General features: G+C 33.8%; 1 protein-coding gene across 1 annotated transcript in view; it reads right to left on the bottom strand.

Annotated features, from left to right (window-relative positions):
- LOC138757011 (choline transporter-like protein 1) overlaps positions 1 to 15,869 on the bottom strand; it is an 81,879-nt gene that overhangs the window by 29,510 nt on the left and 36,500 nt on the right. Inside the window, exons 5-8 of the mRNA XM_069923593.1 lie at positions 9,835 to 9,922; positions 6,678 to 6,844; positions 1,875 to 1,964; positions 821 to 954 (exon numbers count right to left, since the gene is read on the bottom strand). Of these exons, the coding sequence (XP_069779694.1) occupies positions 821 to 954; positions 1,875 to 1,964; positions 6,678 to 6,844; positions 9,835 to 9,922 (479 nt within the window). The remainder of the gene's footprint in view (positions 1 to 820; positions 955 to 1,874; positions 1,965 to 6,677; positions 6,845 to 9,834; positions 9,923 to 15,869) is intronic.

Below are 15,869 nucleotides of genomic sequence, written 5' to 3'. Positions count from 1 at the left end.
CTGCTGGAGTCACTTTGGGCATTGATGGGAGGAGTGAAGGTAGATTCAGCCTTTCAAATCCATCAACCATCTCCAGGCCTCTGCCTTCATAGTGCATTCCTAACCTGGATATCATAAGTTCGATACAACAGTGAACATCATCCAACTCATGGCAACAATGTGCCAGTACCACATCATTTAATTAATGAGAAAAAGAACCAAAAATTGGAAAATTCTTTTCACTGACGTCAAGATCAGCTCTGATCCTGAAAGGTGGTACTTCATTTACTGCTGCCAGAATGCACTTTTCTGGATGAGAATTTATAACGATAATAACAAATAGAGAAGTAAAAGAAAAACTGTTTTGTGAGGCAAAGTTTTCTCTGGCTTCGTTGCATCTATAGTTGCAGGTAATATTAGTTTCAGGCTACACAGTCTGCCCCCAAAAAAAATCACTTTGGCAAAACAAATGAATAGGCTTTTCACTTCATACAAGCCCATGTCCATATATCTTTCTTATGTGCTTCTGTGGATTCAAAGCATCTGAAATAACTACTACAGATTATCACAAGTACCATATTCTTAGCACTCTGTGCATAAAGAAGTTTCTTATTAAATAGTTATGAGATTTATTATTGCAAGTTGTGAGTGAGTGAGTGAGTGAGTGAGTGAGTGAGTGAGTGAGTGAGTGAGTGAGTGAGTGAGCGATGGGCCAAAATGGCCTGTTATAGTGCTGTATTTGTACATTTTATTTTAATATGTAAAAATTAAGCCCTTTAATTCTGAAGTCATTCTCATACTTCTAAACCATTAACAACTGATTTTAAATGAGGAAACTCACTGTGATTACTGTCGCAATGATGGCAGACACCAATAAGGCTTTGACATTATCTGCTGTCACATCATCTGGACTTGGGTCAAGTTCGAGTGACTTTTTATGATCAGCATACAACCACCATAGGACAGCTGTACCACCTGAAAACATGAGGTGGGGTGGAGAGATCGCTAGCATTAATAAGATCAACAACTTCACTTCGAAGTTCCAAAATTAAAAAGATGAAAACAGGAAAATGGAGGAATTTCAAAACACGCACAAGAACTTCGTGATAATCCAGGAGTATTGCACAAATTTAAATGGATTTGAATTGAATTGCAATCCCTGCACTTTACATTAGTTTAAATTGATGATGTTAAGAATGAAGAGTTGACCAAGAAGATATTGGAATCGTTGAGTCGGGTGTTGATATGGCTTAAGTTACCGGTTTAGGTAGAGTTTCTGTGAATGAAGGTATCGAGCTCCAAGCTTTGCACAAAAATCAAATGACAAGCAGATATTTTGGGCAGTCTGCTTTAATCTGAGAAAACTGACTGAGTGAAGGAGGATCTTAAAACACAGAAATGTTTCCCATGGAAGCCAAGAATGATGCTCTGCTTGTCCTCATCTTTCATGGGAAGACACTGCAGCTCAACATGCTTTAAAACAAGAATGCAAAGGAGGAGTTGAATGGATGGTGTCGTGGTAAAGCTTGGTGTCAACACTACAATATAGCCACATCTTTGACTGATATTAATGTGGTACAATATTTAGCCAGCATGGGCCAAGAAATACATTGCTGAGATGAAGCAGAAATAAAATCTAATGAACTACATGCAACGTTGAAAAGTCTTGCAGTATATCAAGGTAGTAGAATTGTGGCATAACCTGATGTCACAACAGTAAGAGATTGTAGCTTGCTTTTATTTTAAACTTCCATGTTAGTTTTTATTTTGCAGGAAATGTAAAGTACCACGAATCTAAATGTTCCCTTAAAATGGTTAAAATTTAAGATTACAGAAATTAAATATTCAGAACAGATTTAAAATCTATTTTTATTTACAAACTAAAATCAACTTACCAATTGAACCAATGATTGTGAGAATTGCAAGGATCCAAACTAGCACTTTGGAGATGTATCTGATTATAACCATTAACAAAATCGACAAAACTGAAAAACATGAATGCAAACACTTGAACTATCAACTGCAACACTGACAAACAGATTATAAAGAATTTGATTAGCTAAGCACTCATGTAATCAATTCATGAACAATTGAAGAACAATTTTTTTAAACAAAGGAGAAGAATAGGTTTGCAAGTTAATAAATATCCTGGCACATTTCCTCCTGGGACCTGAGGTTTAATTTAGTCCCGTCAAATGCAAGATGAATTTATTGCCTTCTGGCAGATGCAACCTTTGTTCTTGGTCATTCCTCATCTTATTTCTTCTGGCATCACATTGCTTATCTCAATTAGAATAATGAAACAGGAATTGGAAGTTAAAGTTGTTGAGTTTTATAAATTTGAGTCTGTACACAATATTTCAGGGATAAATTTAGGGATAAATTATTGATCAGAGATCTCTAATTATATTCAAATGCACTTAACTGACAAAATACTTGTAGGAAAACTCAACCACAAACTTGTCCTTTTTTTAAAAAAAAGGTCTTCCATTGCCTCTGTTATTCTTCAACTCTGTTAATCTGATACTATCTTTCTATTTCTTTGTTTCCCCAAGTGCTAAAACCAACCATTGCAGGCACCAAAATTTCGATTTTTTTTTAAACAATGTTAACTGCAAATCAAAGTGGGAGACACTAATCATTTAAAGTGCAGATATTCTACATTTTTTATGATGACATTCGCCAGTACTTTCACAATGAAAATATCCTGTGCTAAAAATATTACATGTTCAGCATTCAGCTTAAGATGCTGATGTCATCCCAGGTGTTTTTTTTTACAGAATTCAGATGAGTGTTAATGTGGAATTTTGGCATTGTGTTGTCCCACTCGAGGATTGTGCCACTTTGATATGTGAACATTAATCTTCAACCTTGTTTAAGGGAAGGGGTTTTGAAATTTATTTCCTTTGTTTTGTTCTAATTAATATTATGATTGAAATTTTACTTATGATCATTTTTGTAACTTGATCTTGTAGCACATTTCATAATTGTACAATTCAACTTTTTTTGAAATTATAAAATATTAATAGAAATATTTTTAAAAGAATAAGTACAGATGTTCAATACAACCACAAGCAGCTCGAAAAATGAAAGGGAAAGTGAAAAGTATCCTCAGATGGAAAATGCAATCTTGATGGGTAGTTTAATTTAAGTTCTTACTATGAATGATTTCAGAGAATACTTTGACAAATGGACATCAGATGCCTGAGAATTTTTTTGACTATACACACATTTTAAGCCATCTCAAGATTATTTTAAACCAAATGTTTGCAACACTCGTTTTAAGACATCTTCCTGTGATTAACGTTAAACACTTTCACTAAGCAAGTTGTATTGCTTCAGTCAGATGTCAGGGGTCCCAATTCTCCAGTACAAATTTCTCAGATGAAGGGTTCAAGTCCAAAACATTAGTTGTGTATCTCTATCTTTGCTATACAAAGTATACTGATTGACCTGCTGAGTTCCTCCAGCACTGTGATTTTACTTTAACCATGGTGCCTGCAGACTTTCATGGTTTACTACAAAACTCCCAGGCATTTGCTGGAGATTATACCATTCAAATATGCAAGGACATGGTATTCTCTTCATTCTAGGAGGAGTCTTCAATCTCAGGTCATCGCTGCTAAGATAGATGAATGAGGGGGAAGGAAATACAAGCTGGGAAAGTGAGCTCCATGGAGAGTTCTACATCCACAGCCTAGTACACCAGGATTGTGAATCAGAACTGTGGAACTCAAGATACTTGTAATGTCAACCTTCTAAAAGCTGCTGCTATGGCTTCAGAAGATCTGTCCTATTCTACATAAATCTGTATTCAAAACTGGTATTACCTCTAACATAATCCCTGACTTTCTGCAGCTTGCAAAAGTACCATTTATGTCAACCAGCTCAATATAATATTTCTCTATGCATGATTACAAGCCAACTTTCAATCCCCACAGATCTGCCCAGATTGAGATTCTCAGAGCTTCTGACACCAATGTGATCTTGATCAGACACACACAAACAAATGCATGCACAGTTTAAAGAAGTGGACCAAAGGACCAAAAACAGTAAAATATTTGTATGCAAATTCAAATGAGATTTCTAAGCAGTTAAGTTTAGTATTCAATTTGTTTGAAACTATCTTTGCACTTACAAATCAGAGCTGCAGAAAATAACGTGCAAAGGGGTACAATTTTAGATTTAATTAGCTCATCTGATTGTTATCTAAGGTAAGCTACTATATTCCTCCATTTACAACTCTAGATTTTCAGCACTAGTTTTGATTTGAGCCAAACAAGTTACAACAGGAATTTGGATATGCAAGCCAAATGCAAGATGGGGGAACCCCTTTATCTCACTTACAAGAGAAAAATGCTTAAATCTTAGATCTAAGCATTTAATGGAGTAATAGCTTATGACATCCAACATTAATTTAAGTCCAGAGAAATGCCAGTCTGAATGCCTTCCCTGCATCAGGAGTCTAATGACATGGCACCACTGAAATTACTGGAAACAAATGGCAGGACAAGGAAACCTCTATCTGATCCACATTGGCCAGCTTAAAATGTTTTGTTTTAAGTATTGCTCTTTCAAAACAAAAACACTAAAATTAATTTTAAGTCATACTGAATAACCTATTCAATGACAGATTTGACGAAACTAGGATCTCAGCTTCAGTACCTGAAAAGGTCATTGCTGCAGGGCAGCCACCATCTGAAATCAGAGTCAGTGTATCATTTAGTTATTTGTTGTTTATTGTCACAAGATAGTGAATAACTTAGTTTTGCATGCTATCCATGCTGCTCGTAAAAACGTCACCAATTTGGAAGACTGAGCTTCCAGCCTCCTTGAGAAAGATTCCCTAGGTATAGGCATGTAAAAGTGAGTGAAATACTAAGAAATAGCAAAGCTTCCAGCAAGAAATAGTGGTGTGGATTGGGAGTAACTGTGTGGGTGGAGAACAGTGAAACCAAGCAACACTATAGTTTAGATATCAAAAAATCTTCAGGGTGCAGACCTATGATCCCTTAGTCAAATTGCACCATGAAATGTATAGTGCTATCTAATTAGTAAACTTAAAGTACACCTTATTTCAGTCAAGATACACAGTATTACACAAAAACATTTTCAGATAACATATTTTCCATTTTATGCACAGCTCTAATAATTCCAAACTGCAAGTCACTCTGGACCTCTACAGTTTTTCAACATCTTGAGGATATTGTCATTTCCATCTCTCTAGCCTTTGGTTAGAAGACTGAGAGCAAGCTCCAGCACCATAGCTTTTCCTGGACTCTTGTCAAACAGTGTTTCCAAACCCTGATCTCCCAGGCACCATAATTATCAAACCAACTACATCCATGTAGTAGCTACCATCCTCATATTCCAAATCCAGGAACAGCAAGAGACTGATAGAATCTACCAATGGGATGGATGGATGGAAAATAGATCAGCGAAATTTGATCTTTGGTGCTATTTGAATATTTTATTCTGCTTCCTGGCTGCAAGCTGGGTTGTGATGTTTATAATTATTTCATGGAATAGTTGGGGGAGTAAAGGACTGCAGAGAACTCAGGTAAAAGTTAAACATTTGTTACGTAAATTAATGAAGTTTGATCCTTGATGTGTTTGGCTCTGGAAAAACTAATTTCTTTAAGAATGGAAAAAATATAAAACTAATAAACATTGTGATATACGTGAAGCACAAGTAGGACACTGTCATAAAGGGTGCATAGACTGGAGGAGATGTGCAAATACAGGAGCAAGGGAAGACCACAAAGTACAGCTGAACTGAAATAGTATGAGGAGCTCTACTTTCATCTTACAACAAAATCTTTACTCTCAATCCATAATTCCTTGGTTTAATTTGCTTCTGCAATATTATAAATGAACATGCTTTTATTTCAACCATTCATCCAAAGTGATGTAATACAATACTCAGTTTCAGACAAAGGCAAATAAAACTGGCATTGGCCAAAAAACGAATGAAGGAGAACTTTCTATAATGCTATGGCCTTAATCAAAATTAAAACAGATTGTATGCCCCTTCTCATACGATTTGGAAGTTACACTTGTCTGTAATATCTCCATCATGATCTGTTCAAGTTTTTAGAGTGTTGATCAACGTGAGACAATGAAGTTATGAAAGGCACGCTAAGTATAAGCAAAGATTGTTTCTCAAAACTTTGGGATCTCTACCCTATCTTTCTCTGACACTAACTAATAATGCATAGCGGCAACATAAAAACCATTGTGCCTTTTAAATAAATGGAAATCCAGCCTCAAAAGTAACAAACTTATCCTCAATTCTTACTGAAGTTCTAAACAATCCATGTGCAAATCATACTCTACATCTATTAGTCAAACAGGTCTGGAATAGACTTTTCTACAGCATATCAAAATATTTGCAGATTCCAAATGAAGCGGAACAAGGAATAGATAATCGGTTGCACTGAACAATAAAAACCAAAGGAAGTGGTTTTTGAATTGAAGATCTAAAGAAAGAATGCATGTATCAGATTTCAGTGGCAACTCAAAATTTCTATTTTTTTTATGTTTGTTAAGAAAAAAAAGGTTGTGCATAACCCATGGCAAAATAATTTGTTAAGTAGAACCAAAGCACATGCTCAAATTATATTATGTAATAACATTACAGCACCTACTTTAATAATGATTAACCTTTTAAGAAAATGTATAGATTCAAGAATCATTACCTAGAGACATTAAGCAAAGTCCCACTATTATTTCTTTGCTGGTCATTACTCCAGTAATCACTCTCTGCAAGACACTATTGTAACTGACGAAGGTAGTCAGGGCCTTAAAATTGATTTTGCAGCCACTATCCATTGGGACACAACGATGGAAGAATGGTATAGGTTTACTAGTGCAAAACAAAAAGACAGGAAAAATGGAATGTCAAAGCAATATCAATAATGGAGAATGATGACAAGGATAATCATGATTTTATTTCTAAAATATTCATGTCCAATCGTCAAATCAAATCAAGCAACAATTGTGCTTAAAGCACAACACAAAGTAAACTTGCCAATTCAGTTTATTCAGTCCAGCTTTATTGCATTGGGAGATGTAGAAGAGAATATTTAAAAAAAAACAAATTGTAAACCCATCAAAAATCACATTAAAATCTATAAATCAACATTTCACATCCACTTGTGACTACGTTGTTTGTCTGTTATTTATGTACCCCTAATTAATTTGCATATTTATCCCCAAGGTTTATTGGAAAACAAATGGAGGGACACTGCATTGAAGGCATTAACAATTGGCGTCAATCTAGAACAAATTAACAAAAAAAATGATCCCCAAATAGTTTTGTGCCCTTCCTTCACTTCTAAAATTAAAATCCTTTCTCTCTCCTCCACAACTGGAATTATAGAATAGATCTACAACAAAACAGTGCTTTGATTCAACTGCAATATCCCTACCTGGGTGGCATTGTTTGATATTTATAGCAACTGAGCTACTGCCACAGCTGTGAAAGAAAGCAGTTTGCATTCAAACATTATCAATGCAACATTATGAAAAGCAAAGCAGAAAACAGGCAGAATATTCACATTTTGATATGTTAAATTCAGTGAACTTTTAAAATGCTTAATGGCCAAGAACCCTATCCAACACAAACAAAAGGATTATTATTGAAATAATAATGGAATGTCTTCTTCGGTTGGATACTAGCCACAAAGAGTGACTTCAGATTTCCAGCTTGCCAATGTACTTCATCTGGATGGCACAGTTAACACAATGTTATTACAGCGTAAGCAACCTGGGTTCACAACTGCTGCTATCTAGGAGTTTCTACGTTCTCCCCATGACCTGTGTTGGTTTCCTCCAACCCTCCAAAAGTATACAGGGTTGGTGATTTAATTGGGCGGCACGGGTTTCAATGGCCAGAGTCAGGTTCTACGGTATTGTAATTAAAAATTAACAAAAATCGCACACTGGAAACCTTGAGACTTTGTAACACTGCCCAAAACTGCATTAAGATTCAATGTTATTTTGAAAATTATGCCTGACCAAAGTAAGATTTCTATCCCACGTCACACAAATTCAATATGATGTGGGTGTACATGAAAGCAATTACAATACAAAGTAAAAAGTGCCAAAAATGCAGCGTTCTAAAGGAGGAAGATGTTAACATATTTTTGCCTGCAATAACTTTCTTGAAACACTAAAAGTGATTTATATTTCAGCCACAACTACTGAAATGAATGCGAGCACTTTGTACTATCCAAATTGTAATACAGAGGAAGCTTAATCTCAGGATCCTTGATTCATCATGTCAAAACCACGAAGCATTCAACAGCGATTCCATAAGTAACTTAAATTTTACTTACTCATTACAAAATTCCTAACTGCCGACTTTAAAACATCTTTTACAAACTATGCCATTGTGCTATTACACTATACCCACAAATTACTCTTCTGTGAGTTTAACTCACATTCAATAAACCTGATGAGTACGAGACCAAACATCTAATCCTTATGTATTGTACTCACTATGTTTAGTATGGTGAGAACCTTGAAATCTCAGAAGAAACACAGGGATTGAAGCAGGAGTAACTAATTTGGTCCCTTGTTTCTATTCTGCCATACAGTCAAACCACAACTGCTTTTTAAAAAAAATATATATAGAAGCACTTATATCATATCCATTATCCCCTCATTGTCCAAAGATTATTAGATTGGTTTTGAATATACTCTGACTGAGCATTCATAATATTCTAAGCGTGGAGTATTACAAAGATTCATTATTCTCTGGGTGACCAAATGTCTTCTCACCTCCATTCAGAATGGTCAACTGCTTATTTTGACAATCCAGCCAAGAGAAATATGAAATCTAAAACTAGCCTGCCAATCTCCTAAATGAAATTTGTACATTTAAATGAGGTCACTTCTTTGTGATGAAGGTATAGATGTACTCTGTTTAATCTCTCCTCATGCAAAATAGCATGCTTGGAATCAATTAGAGATCCTCAGACGGTCTATTTTAGGCTGCAATTTACAGAAAAATCAATTTGGTTACAGCATCTACCCTTTGTCACCAAGCACAACTTGATTCAATTGGTTTGAATTCAACAAACTGAAAATAGCTGGAAAATTAAAGCTGTAACAGGAATGGGAAGTCATCGAATTAATAAACACACTTTAGTATACAATTGAGTAATGGTCACCACAGTCAAACATCAAACCGTAAACTGAACAAAACAGAAGGGAGGAGGGAGGGAAGGCTTTAAGGTTGTGTAGAGGATTATTCTCGAGTTAAATCAAACAAAGATGGAAGCTTTTTTTTAAATAGCAGTGATTAAATATCAGGCAAGAGATCAGAAAGTTCAGAAGGAGTGGCTATAATAATATAACACCACAACACATGCACAAAGCAGCTACAGCTAATCTCACCTCCAAACATACTGCGTGCTTAGGCGATAGTTTATTTTTCTGTGCCTGAAAGAGGCCTTCAAATTTTTAGGCCAACGTGGTCTATATTTAGGAGTGGAAAAACCTTGTTCTGAACAGAGAAAAATAAGGTAGATTTGAAAAAAAAACCCAAGCATTAACATCTTAATAAAAACAGGAGAACCCAAGGTACATCCAAATAACTCAACCATTTAAAAAAAAAACTATCACAACCCAAGACTTGAATAGGCAAGGCAGAGGAGGATTGGTGTTGATGGGCATAATTGTTGGCATAGATGTGGTAGCACAAAGAATCTGTTTCTGATTTGTATAACAAATGATAGGAAACAAATTACTTGAATAAAAACGATTTGCATTTTACATCAATTGAATACATCACAGTTTGTGGAAAAGTGTCATATTTACTATAATCTAGATTACTCAAAAATTTCTCACCTTGATTTAACAGGAAGTATTGGGCAAGACTTCAAATTTTTTGATGTATACTGAGTAGGATCCAGATCATACAAGCACAGGTGAGATCCTATAACAAAAACAAAATACTGCATTTTCTAACCAAAAAAAAATTATTTAAATTCATGCTGATTAGATAGACCAACATTAAAAATTTAAGAAGCCAAAAGAGTATAATTTGAAACTGCGTCATCTGAAGGATGTTGTACAGTAGAAAAGTCAAAAGGTTCAAAAACAGAAACATTACATGATACTTGACCAATAATGAATAATGCAAAAGTATCATCCAATAAAAATAAACATTCATCCATTTATTATGTTTACCCATTAGTCTCCTTTGATCCAATTTGTCCTGGTTTTCAGAATTTCTCAAGAGCATTACCTGGCATTAACAACCATCACATCCAAAGGAACCTCCACCCTTGACCCATTACAATTCTTCCAGCATAACAGACAGTCCACAGTAGTCGCTATGGACCTACACTTTGTCTGGAAGCATCTACACCAAGGATGACTAAACTATGGCTCCTGGACTAACTGTAGCCTGTTGCCCATTTTTAAGCAGACCAGGGTGAAATGGAATATGGCCTGTTAAAACGTAGTCTTGAACAATAAATTACACTGTATGTACACTGTTCTTTTTAGTTTCAACACTAGATGTTGACGTTATTTTGAACAACTGCTAAACCGACCATTGTAATGTTACTCGTCGCTGAAAAGGTTTACCTCAGTTCTAAAAAAAATTCTCAGTTGATTAAACATGGCTGAACCGAAAAGATGCAAAATTCCAAGGGAGTTCTGAAAATTTCAGACATTGTTGGAAAATTAATACTTTTCTCCACATCAGTCAAGGGGAAGCATCTTTGTCTGATGTGCAAGGCATTTTAACTTAATGGCTTATCATTAACAGATTATCTACAAATTTACACATTGCATTCTAGTCATTTAGGTGGACACTTGGACCAAGAACTGCATTCACTGAGCATTGTGGAGGAATGATGGAGACTGCCTTGTCCCTTTCTTGATCTTTTTCTCCTGTTCTTATTTTGCACCCAGCCTTTTACTTTGCTTTTTGAATGAGAGTTTTAGAGTATTATTTGTATTCATTTAAATTAAATTTAAGAGCAACAGATATAACTATATGTGAGCACATCAATAAACTAATGTAATGTTAACAGTTAAACCATTCAGTGTTGTACAGTTATTTTGATAGAAAATTTATTTGATGCCACAGTGGATTTGTGGTCTAAAAACAGTTTTACTTGCAGTATAACTGGTTGAAAACTGCTGAAATTTTATATTGTTTGACCTGTGATTCTTTATTTTCTGTAAGTGATCCACAACCAAAAAAGTTTGTCCTCCCTTGAACGACACACAGAAGATGTATCAGATGACAACATCACCACCTTCAATACATTATCCAAAATAAGTATCCCCAAAACACCATGATGTTGGCCTCAACATCTCTCTCTGCAAATAGATACTTGACTTGCTGTCCTGCAGACCATAGAGTAGATTGGATACAACACTTGCACCTTGAACATCCTCACCACCGATATACCACTAGGATGCATACTTGGTTCTCTACGATACTCCTTGTAGACCCTTGAAAATGCCGCCAAACACCGTTCAACTATCTACATATTTGCAATTGACATGATTAATATAACTGCATTCCAAACAATTTCAAGATGGAATAGAAATGGAAAATCTATCTAAGAAGAAGAAACAGTGATATACAAGGGTAGGCGCTCATCCAAGTATATTCAGGAGAAGTCTGAAATTTCTCATTATCCAGTCCCTGCAGTTCAATTTCAATTTGTTTAGACAAAGTATCTAATTATATCAAAGCAGATTAATCAAGGTTTTTCATCTTTGAATAATCAATTTACTGGCATAAAGAAGGAAATGTTAACTATTAAGACTGACATGGCAAAATGTGTGAAGCTGATGGATAAAGTACAGGATAAAGTGAAGAAGATTGAAGAGGATTTTCATGATTGTAGAGCAATGTAAAGAAAGGATGGGACAGATGGAGGATTCTTTTACTGGTTGGGAAATACAACAAAATGATTTATTAAAGAAGATTGATGCTTTGGATAATCAGAGTTGAAGAAATGATGTTAAAATTGTTGGGTTACTGGAAGATTTTGAAGGGGGTAGACCTGGTGCAATTTCTTTCAGAAATTGATTCCTGATGCTTTGGGAAAGAATTATTTCCCCAATGTTTTAGAATTGGACTGAGCTCATAGAGCGATTATGAAAAAGCCTTTTCCTGAACAACCATCATATTCCGTATTAATCAGGTTACCAAGATAGAGAATTGATTTTGCAGGAAGCAGCTCAAAATGCAAGAAAAAAAAAATCAGGATCCTTTGGTGGCTAAGATTAATAGAGTTTTCTTCTATTCAGATTTGAGTCAAGCTGTTATTAAACGTCATAAAGAGTTTTGTGGAAGAAACTATATAAATTTGCTTTTAATGGAGATTTTCAATCATGGTGACACTGAAGCCTTATATTTGCCAACTCTGCCTGACAATAAACAGAAAAGTCAAGAGGTTTTTCTCAACAATTGAAACCAGCTCAAGAAGAGATGAAGAATGGAGTGCAGAAGAAGGAATGCCATCAATTGTTTGAAATTGATATAGATGATGATCAAGTTAACAGAGATTTGGAGGAAGCTTATCATACTTGAAATTATTTACCTTTTTTTTTAAATTGCTTGTTCTGTTCAGGGGAGGTGGTTTTGTTTGCTTCTCCTTCTGAAATCTTTGGCCACTTTGTGGCATTGGTCACTTCCCATGTAATAGAGGGAGGCAGGACTGTGGTACAGTAATTTTCTTTTGGTGGGAGGGTTTTTTTTGATGTGCTTTCTTTTTATTAGGGTCAATAATTCAATTAAGAGAAAAAGAGTTTTGGCTAATATTAAAAAGCTGATATTGTTTTTTTTTGCAAGAAACACATTTAAGGAACATCAGAAACTAAAGAGATTGGGTTGGTCAGGTTATAGCTTCTTTTAATTCTAAAGCAAGAGGTGTACCTATTTTAATTAACAAGAGATTATAATTTAATGATGTAATCAGTAAACAAATCGGTTGGTAGACTTTTAGTTGTCAATTGCAAAATTTATTTGGAATCATGGACTTTGATGAATTCTATGCTCCTAACGTAGAGGATGAGAAATTTATGTTAGATTCTTTTCTTAATTTGACTTAGGCATATGAAAAAGTTATGATTGGGGGTGATTTTAATTGTTGTTTACATCCATTATTGGATAAATCTCTGAAAGCAATCATTAGGACTAAAATGGCAAAACAATTGTTAATGTTAATAAAATAAATGAATTTGTCAATATGTGTGGGAGAATAAATCCTAAAGAGAGATTTTTCATTTTATTCATTTCAACATGATTTGTATTCTAGAATAGATTTATTTTTAATATCAGTGCTATTACAAGGTCGTGCTATATCCACTGAATACAAGAGTAGAACATTGTCAGACAATTTTCTTTTATTAATAAGATGTACAGGTTCAGAAAAGATTGATACTATATAAATCGATGGGAGATTTAATTCTTTGTTGTTAAAAAATGCTGAATTTTGTAATTTTATAAGGGATCAAATACAGCAATTTTTGAAAATAAGATTCAGTTAATAATACGTTTTGTTTTATGGGACGCCTTGACGGCATATTTAAGAAGACAAATTATTAGCTTTTCATCTAAAATTAAGAAACAATATTCTTTTGAAGTTAATAAATTGGAAAAGGAGATAGAAATTTTAGAAAAAGATTTACAACAGAACTCAACAGAGACTAAAAATTACATTTGATTTATATGAAATTACAATATAATTCATAACAAACTTATAAATTTGAGAAGTTGTTACAGAGAACTAAACAAAGATAATATGAATTAGGGGAAAGAGCGCATAAAGGTTTTAGTTTATGGCAATTAAAGACAGAACAAGTTTCAAGAACACTAAATGCTACTAGAAAGGATTCAATGACATCATATAAACCTCAGGAGATAAATGATGCATTTAGGGAATTTAATGTGAAATTATATACTTCTGAATCAGATAAAGATGAAGTTAAAATTGTATTTTTTTTTATTATGACCTTCATTTACCAGGATATAAATGAATTGGATGCTCCCTTTACTTGTAGAGATATTATAGAAGCACTTTAATCTATGCCTAATGGGAAGTCTCCAGGTGAAGATGGTTTTACTTCAGAGTTTTATTAAAAAATTCAACATATATTCATTCCTTTATTGATGTAAGTATTGAAACAGGAGATGGAAGTTCATTCATTTCTGGATTCTTTTTCCTCAGGTAATTATTACAGTTATTCTTAAATAACTGTATGTACTTTTTTAAATTATGGGACCAAAAGGAAATTAAATTTGTACAAGATTGTTCTGATGCAGGTTATTTTATTTCCTTTCAAAGAATGAAAAATATGAAATATTACTAAATACATTTTCATTATCAAATTAAAACTTTTTTGAATATTTTATTAAAACAATGATACATATATTCAAAAAGTATACAATTAATAGATAAAACTTAAAAAAAATACATGGTACATTTATACCAACTAACTCCCTACAACCCCCACCCTATGCACCCCCCACTAACCTATTCCCTACAAAGATAGGAAAAGAAAAAAAAGAGATTAACCATAATAACAAAATTCATCAATTAATTATTATGGATTAGAGAAACACCACCACTGTGCCTGGAGGAGGCGGGGGGAGGGTTTCAAAAACTCAAATCCACATAATCCAAATCAGGGCTCTAAGTTTTATGATAGAAATAATAATTATCCCGTCAATTATATGTTATTTTCTCCAACAGAAAACAAGACTTCAACTCCATATGCCACCTCTGTATACTCCAAATCAGTCTCATTTTTTCAAGTAAATGCCAAACATTTTCTGGCTACAGCTAATGCTAATCCCAAAAATGCCATTTGAAATCTATTTAAACTTAATTCTAAACTCAACCTCTTAATGTTACCCAACAAAAACACTAAAGAATCTAATGAAAATTTAACTTTCAAAATAACTTTTAAAAATTCCTTAAGTCTAATCCAAAAAGGTGTTACTGTTTCACATAAACAAGTAGAATCCAAAAAAGAACCTACTTTCTTCTGGCATCTAAAACATAAATCTGAAGAAATTAAATTATATCTCCTTAATTTTTCCAGAGTTAAATATAATTGATGAATAAAATAATGAACTAACCAAAACCTGACATTTATAATTTTAGTCATACTATCCTTACATAAATTCATCGAATCATCTTGATGAATAAGTTTTCCTAAATCTTTTTACCCCATTTCAACCTAGATTTATGCAAATACAACTTAGGCATTATATTCTGTAATAAAGAATACATCTCAAATATAAATCCCTTCTTGCCACCCCATGTAAGTAAAATTTCAAACTTAAATCATCTAGGTAACTGTGAAGTATGTCCAAATTATCCAATAATAAAGCTTTAATCTGGGAAGAGAAAAAGTATTTGAAGATATCATATTTCTCTTTCATTCTTTGAAAATAAATAAAATAACTTGCTTCATAACAATCTTGTGCAAATTTAATACCCTTTTGATTAAGTGTAAAGGGAAAAATCTTATTTTGATACAAAGGAGTTTTGCCTGAAATCTTCCCTTGACTTCCCATAACTCCATTTATTTTATACCATCGTTCCATTAAATGTTTCAAAATAGGTAAATTATAATTAGTCAATAACTTAGAATTCCATCTATAAATAAATCGATCCATCCTTTTCTCACCAATTTGAGATAATTCAGTATTAGCCCATATCAATATCAATGACTTCCAAATCAAACATTCTATTAATAAATTTCAACTGTCGCATTATAATTTTGAAAATTCAGAAGTTGTAAACCTCCTAATTCATATTTCCCAGTTATTTTTTGTAAAGATACCCTTGCCACTTTATCCTTCCATACAAATTTTCTCACCATGGAGTTCAAATAATTAAAAG

This window comes from Narcine bancroftii, chromosome 1 (assembly GCF_036971445.1).
Source record: "Narcine bancroftii isolate sNarBan1 chromosome 1, sNarBan1.hap1, whole genome shotgun sequence".
In the NCBI taxonomy this organism is placed as follows: Eukaryota; Metazoa; Chordata; class Chondrichthyes; order Torpediniformes; family Narcinidae; genus Narcine; species Narcine bancroftii.
This window is presented reverse-complemented; position numbering and strand designations above follow the sequence as displayed.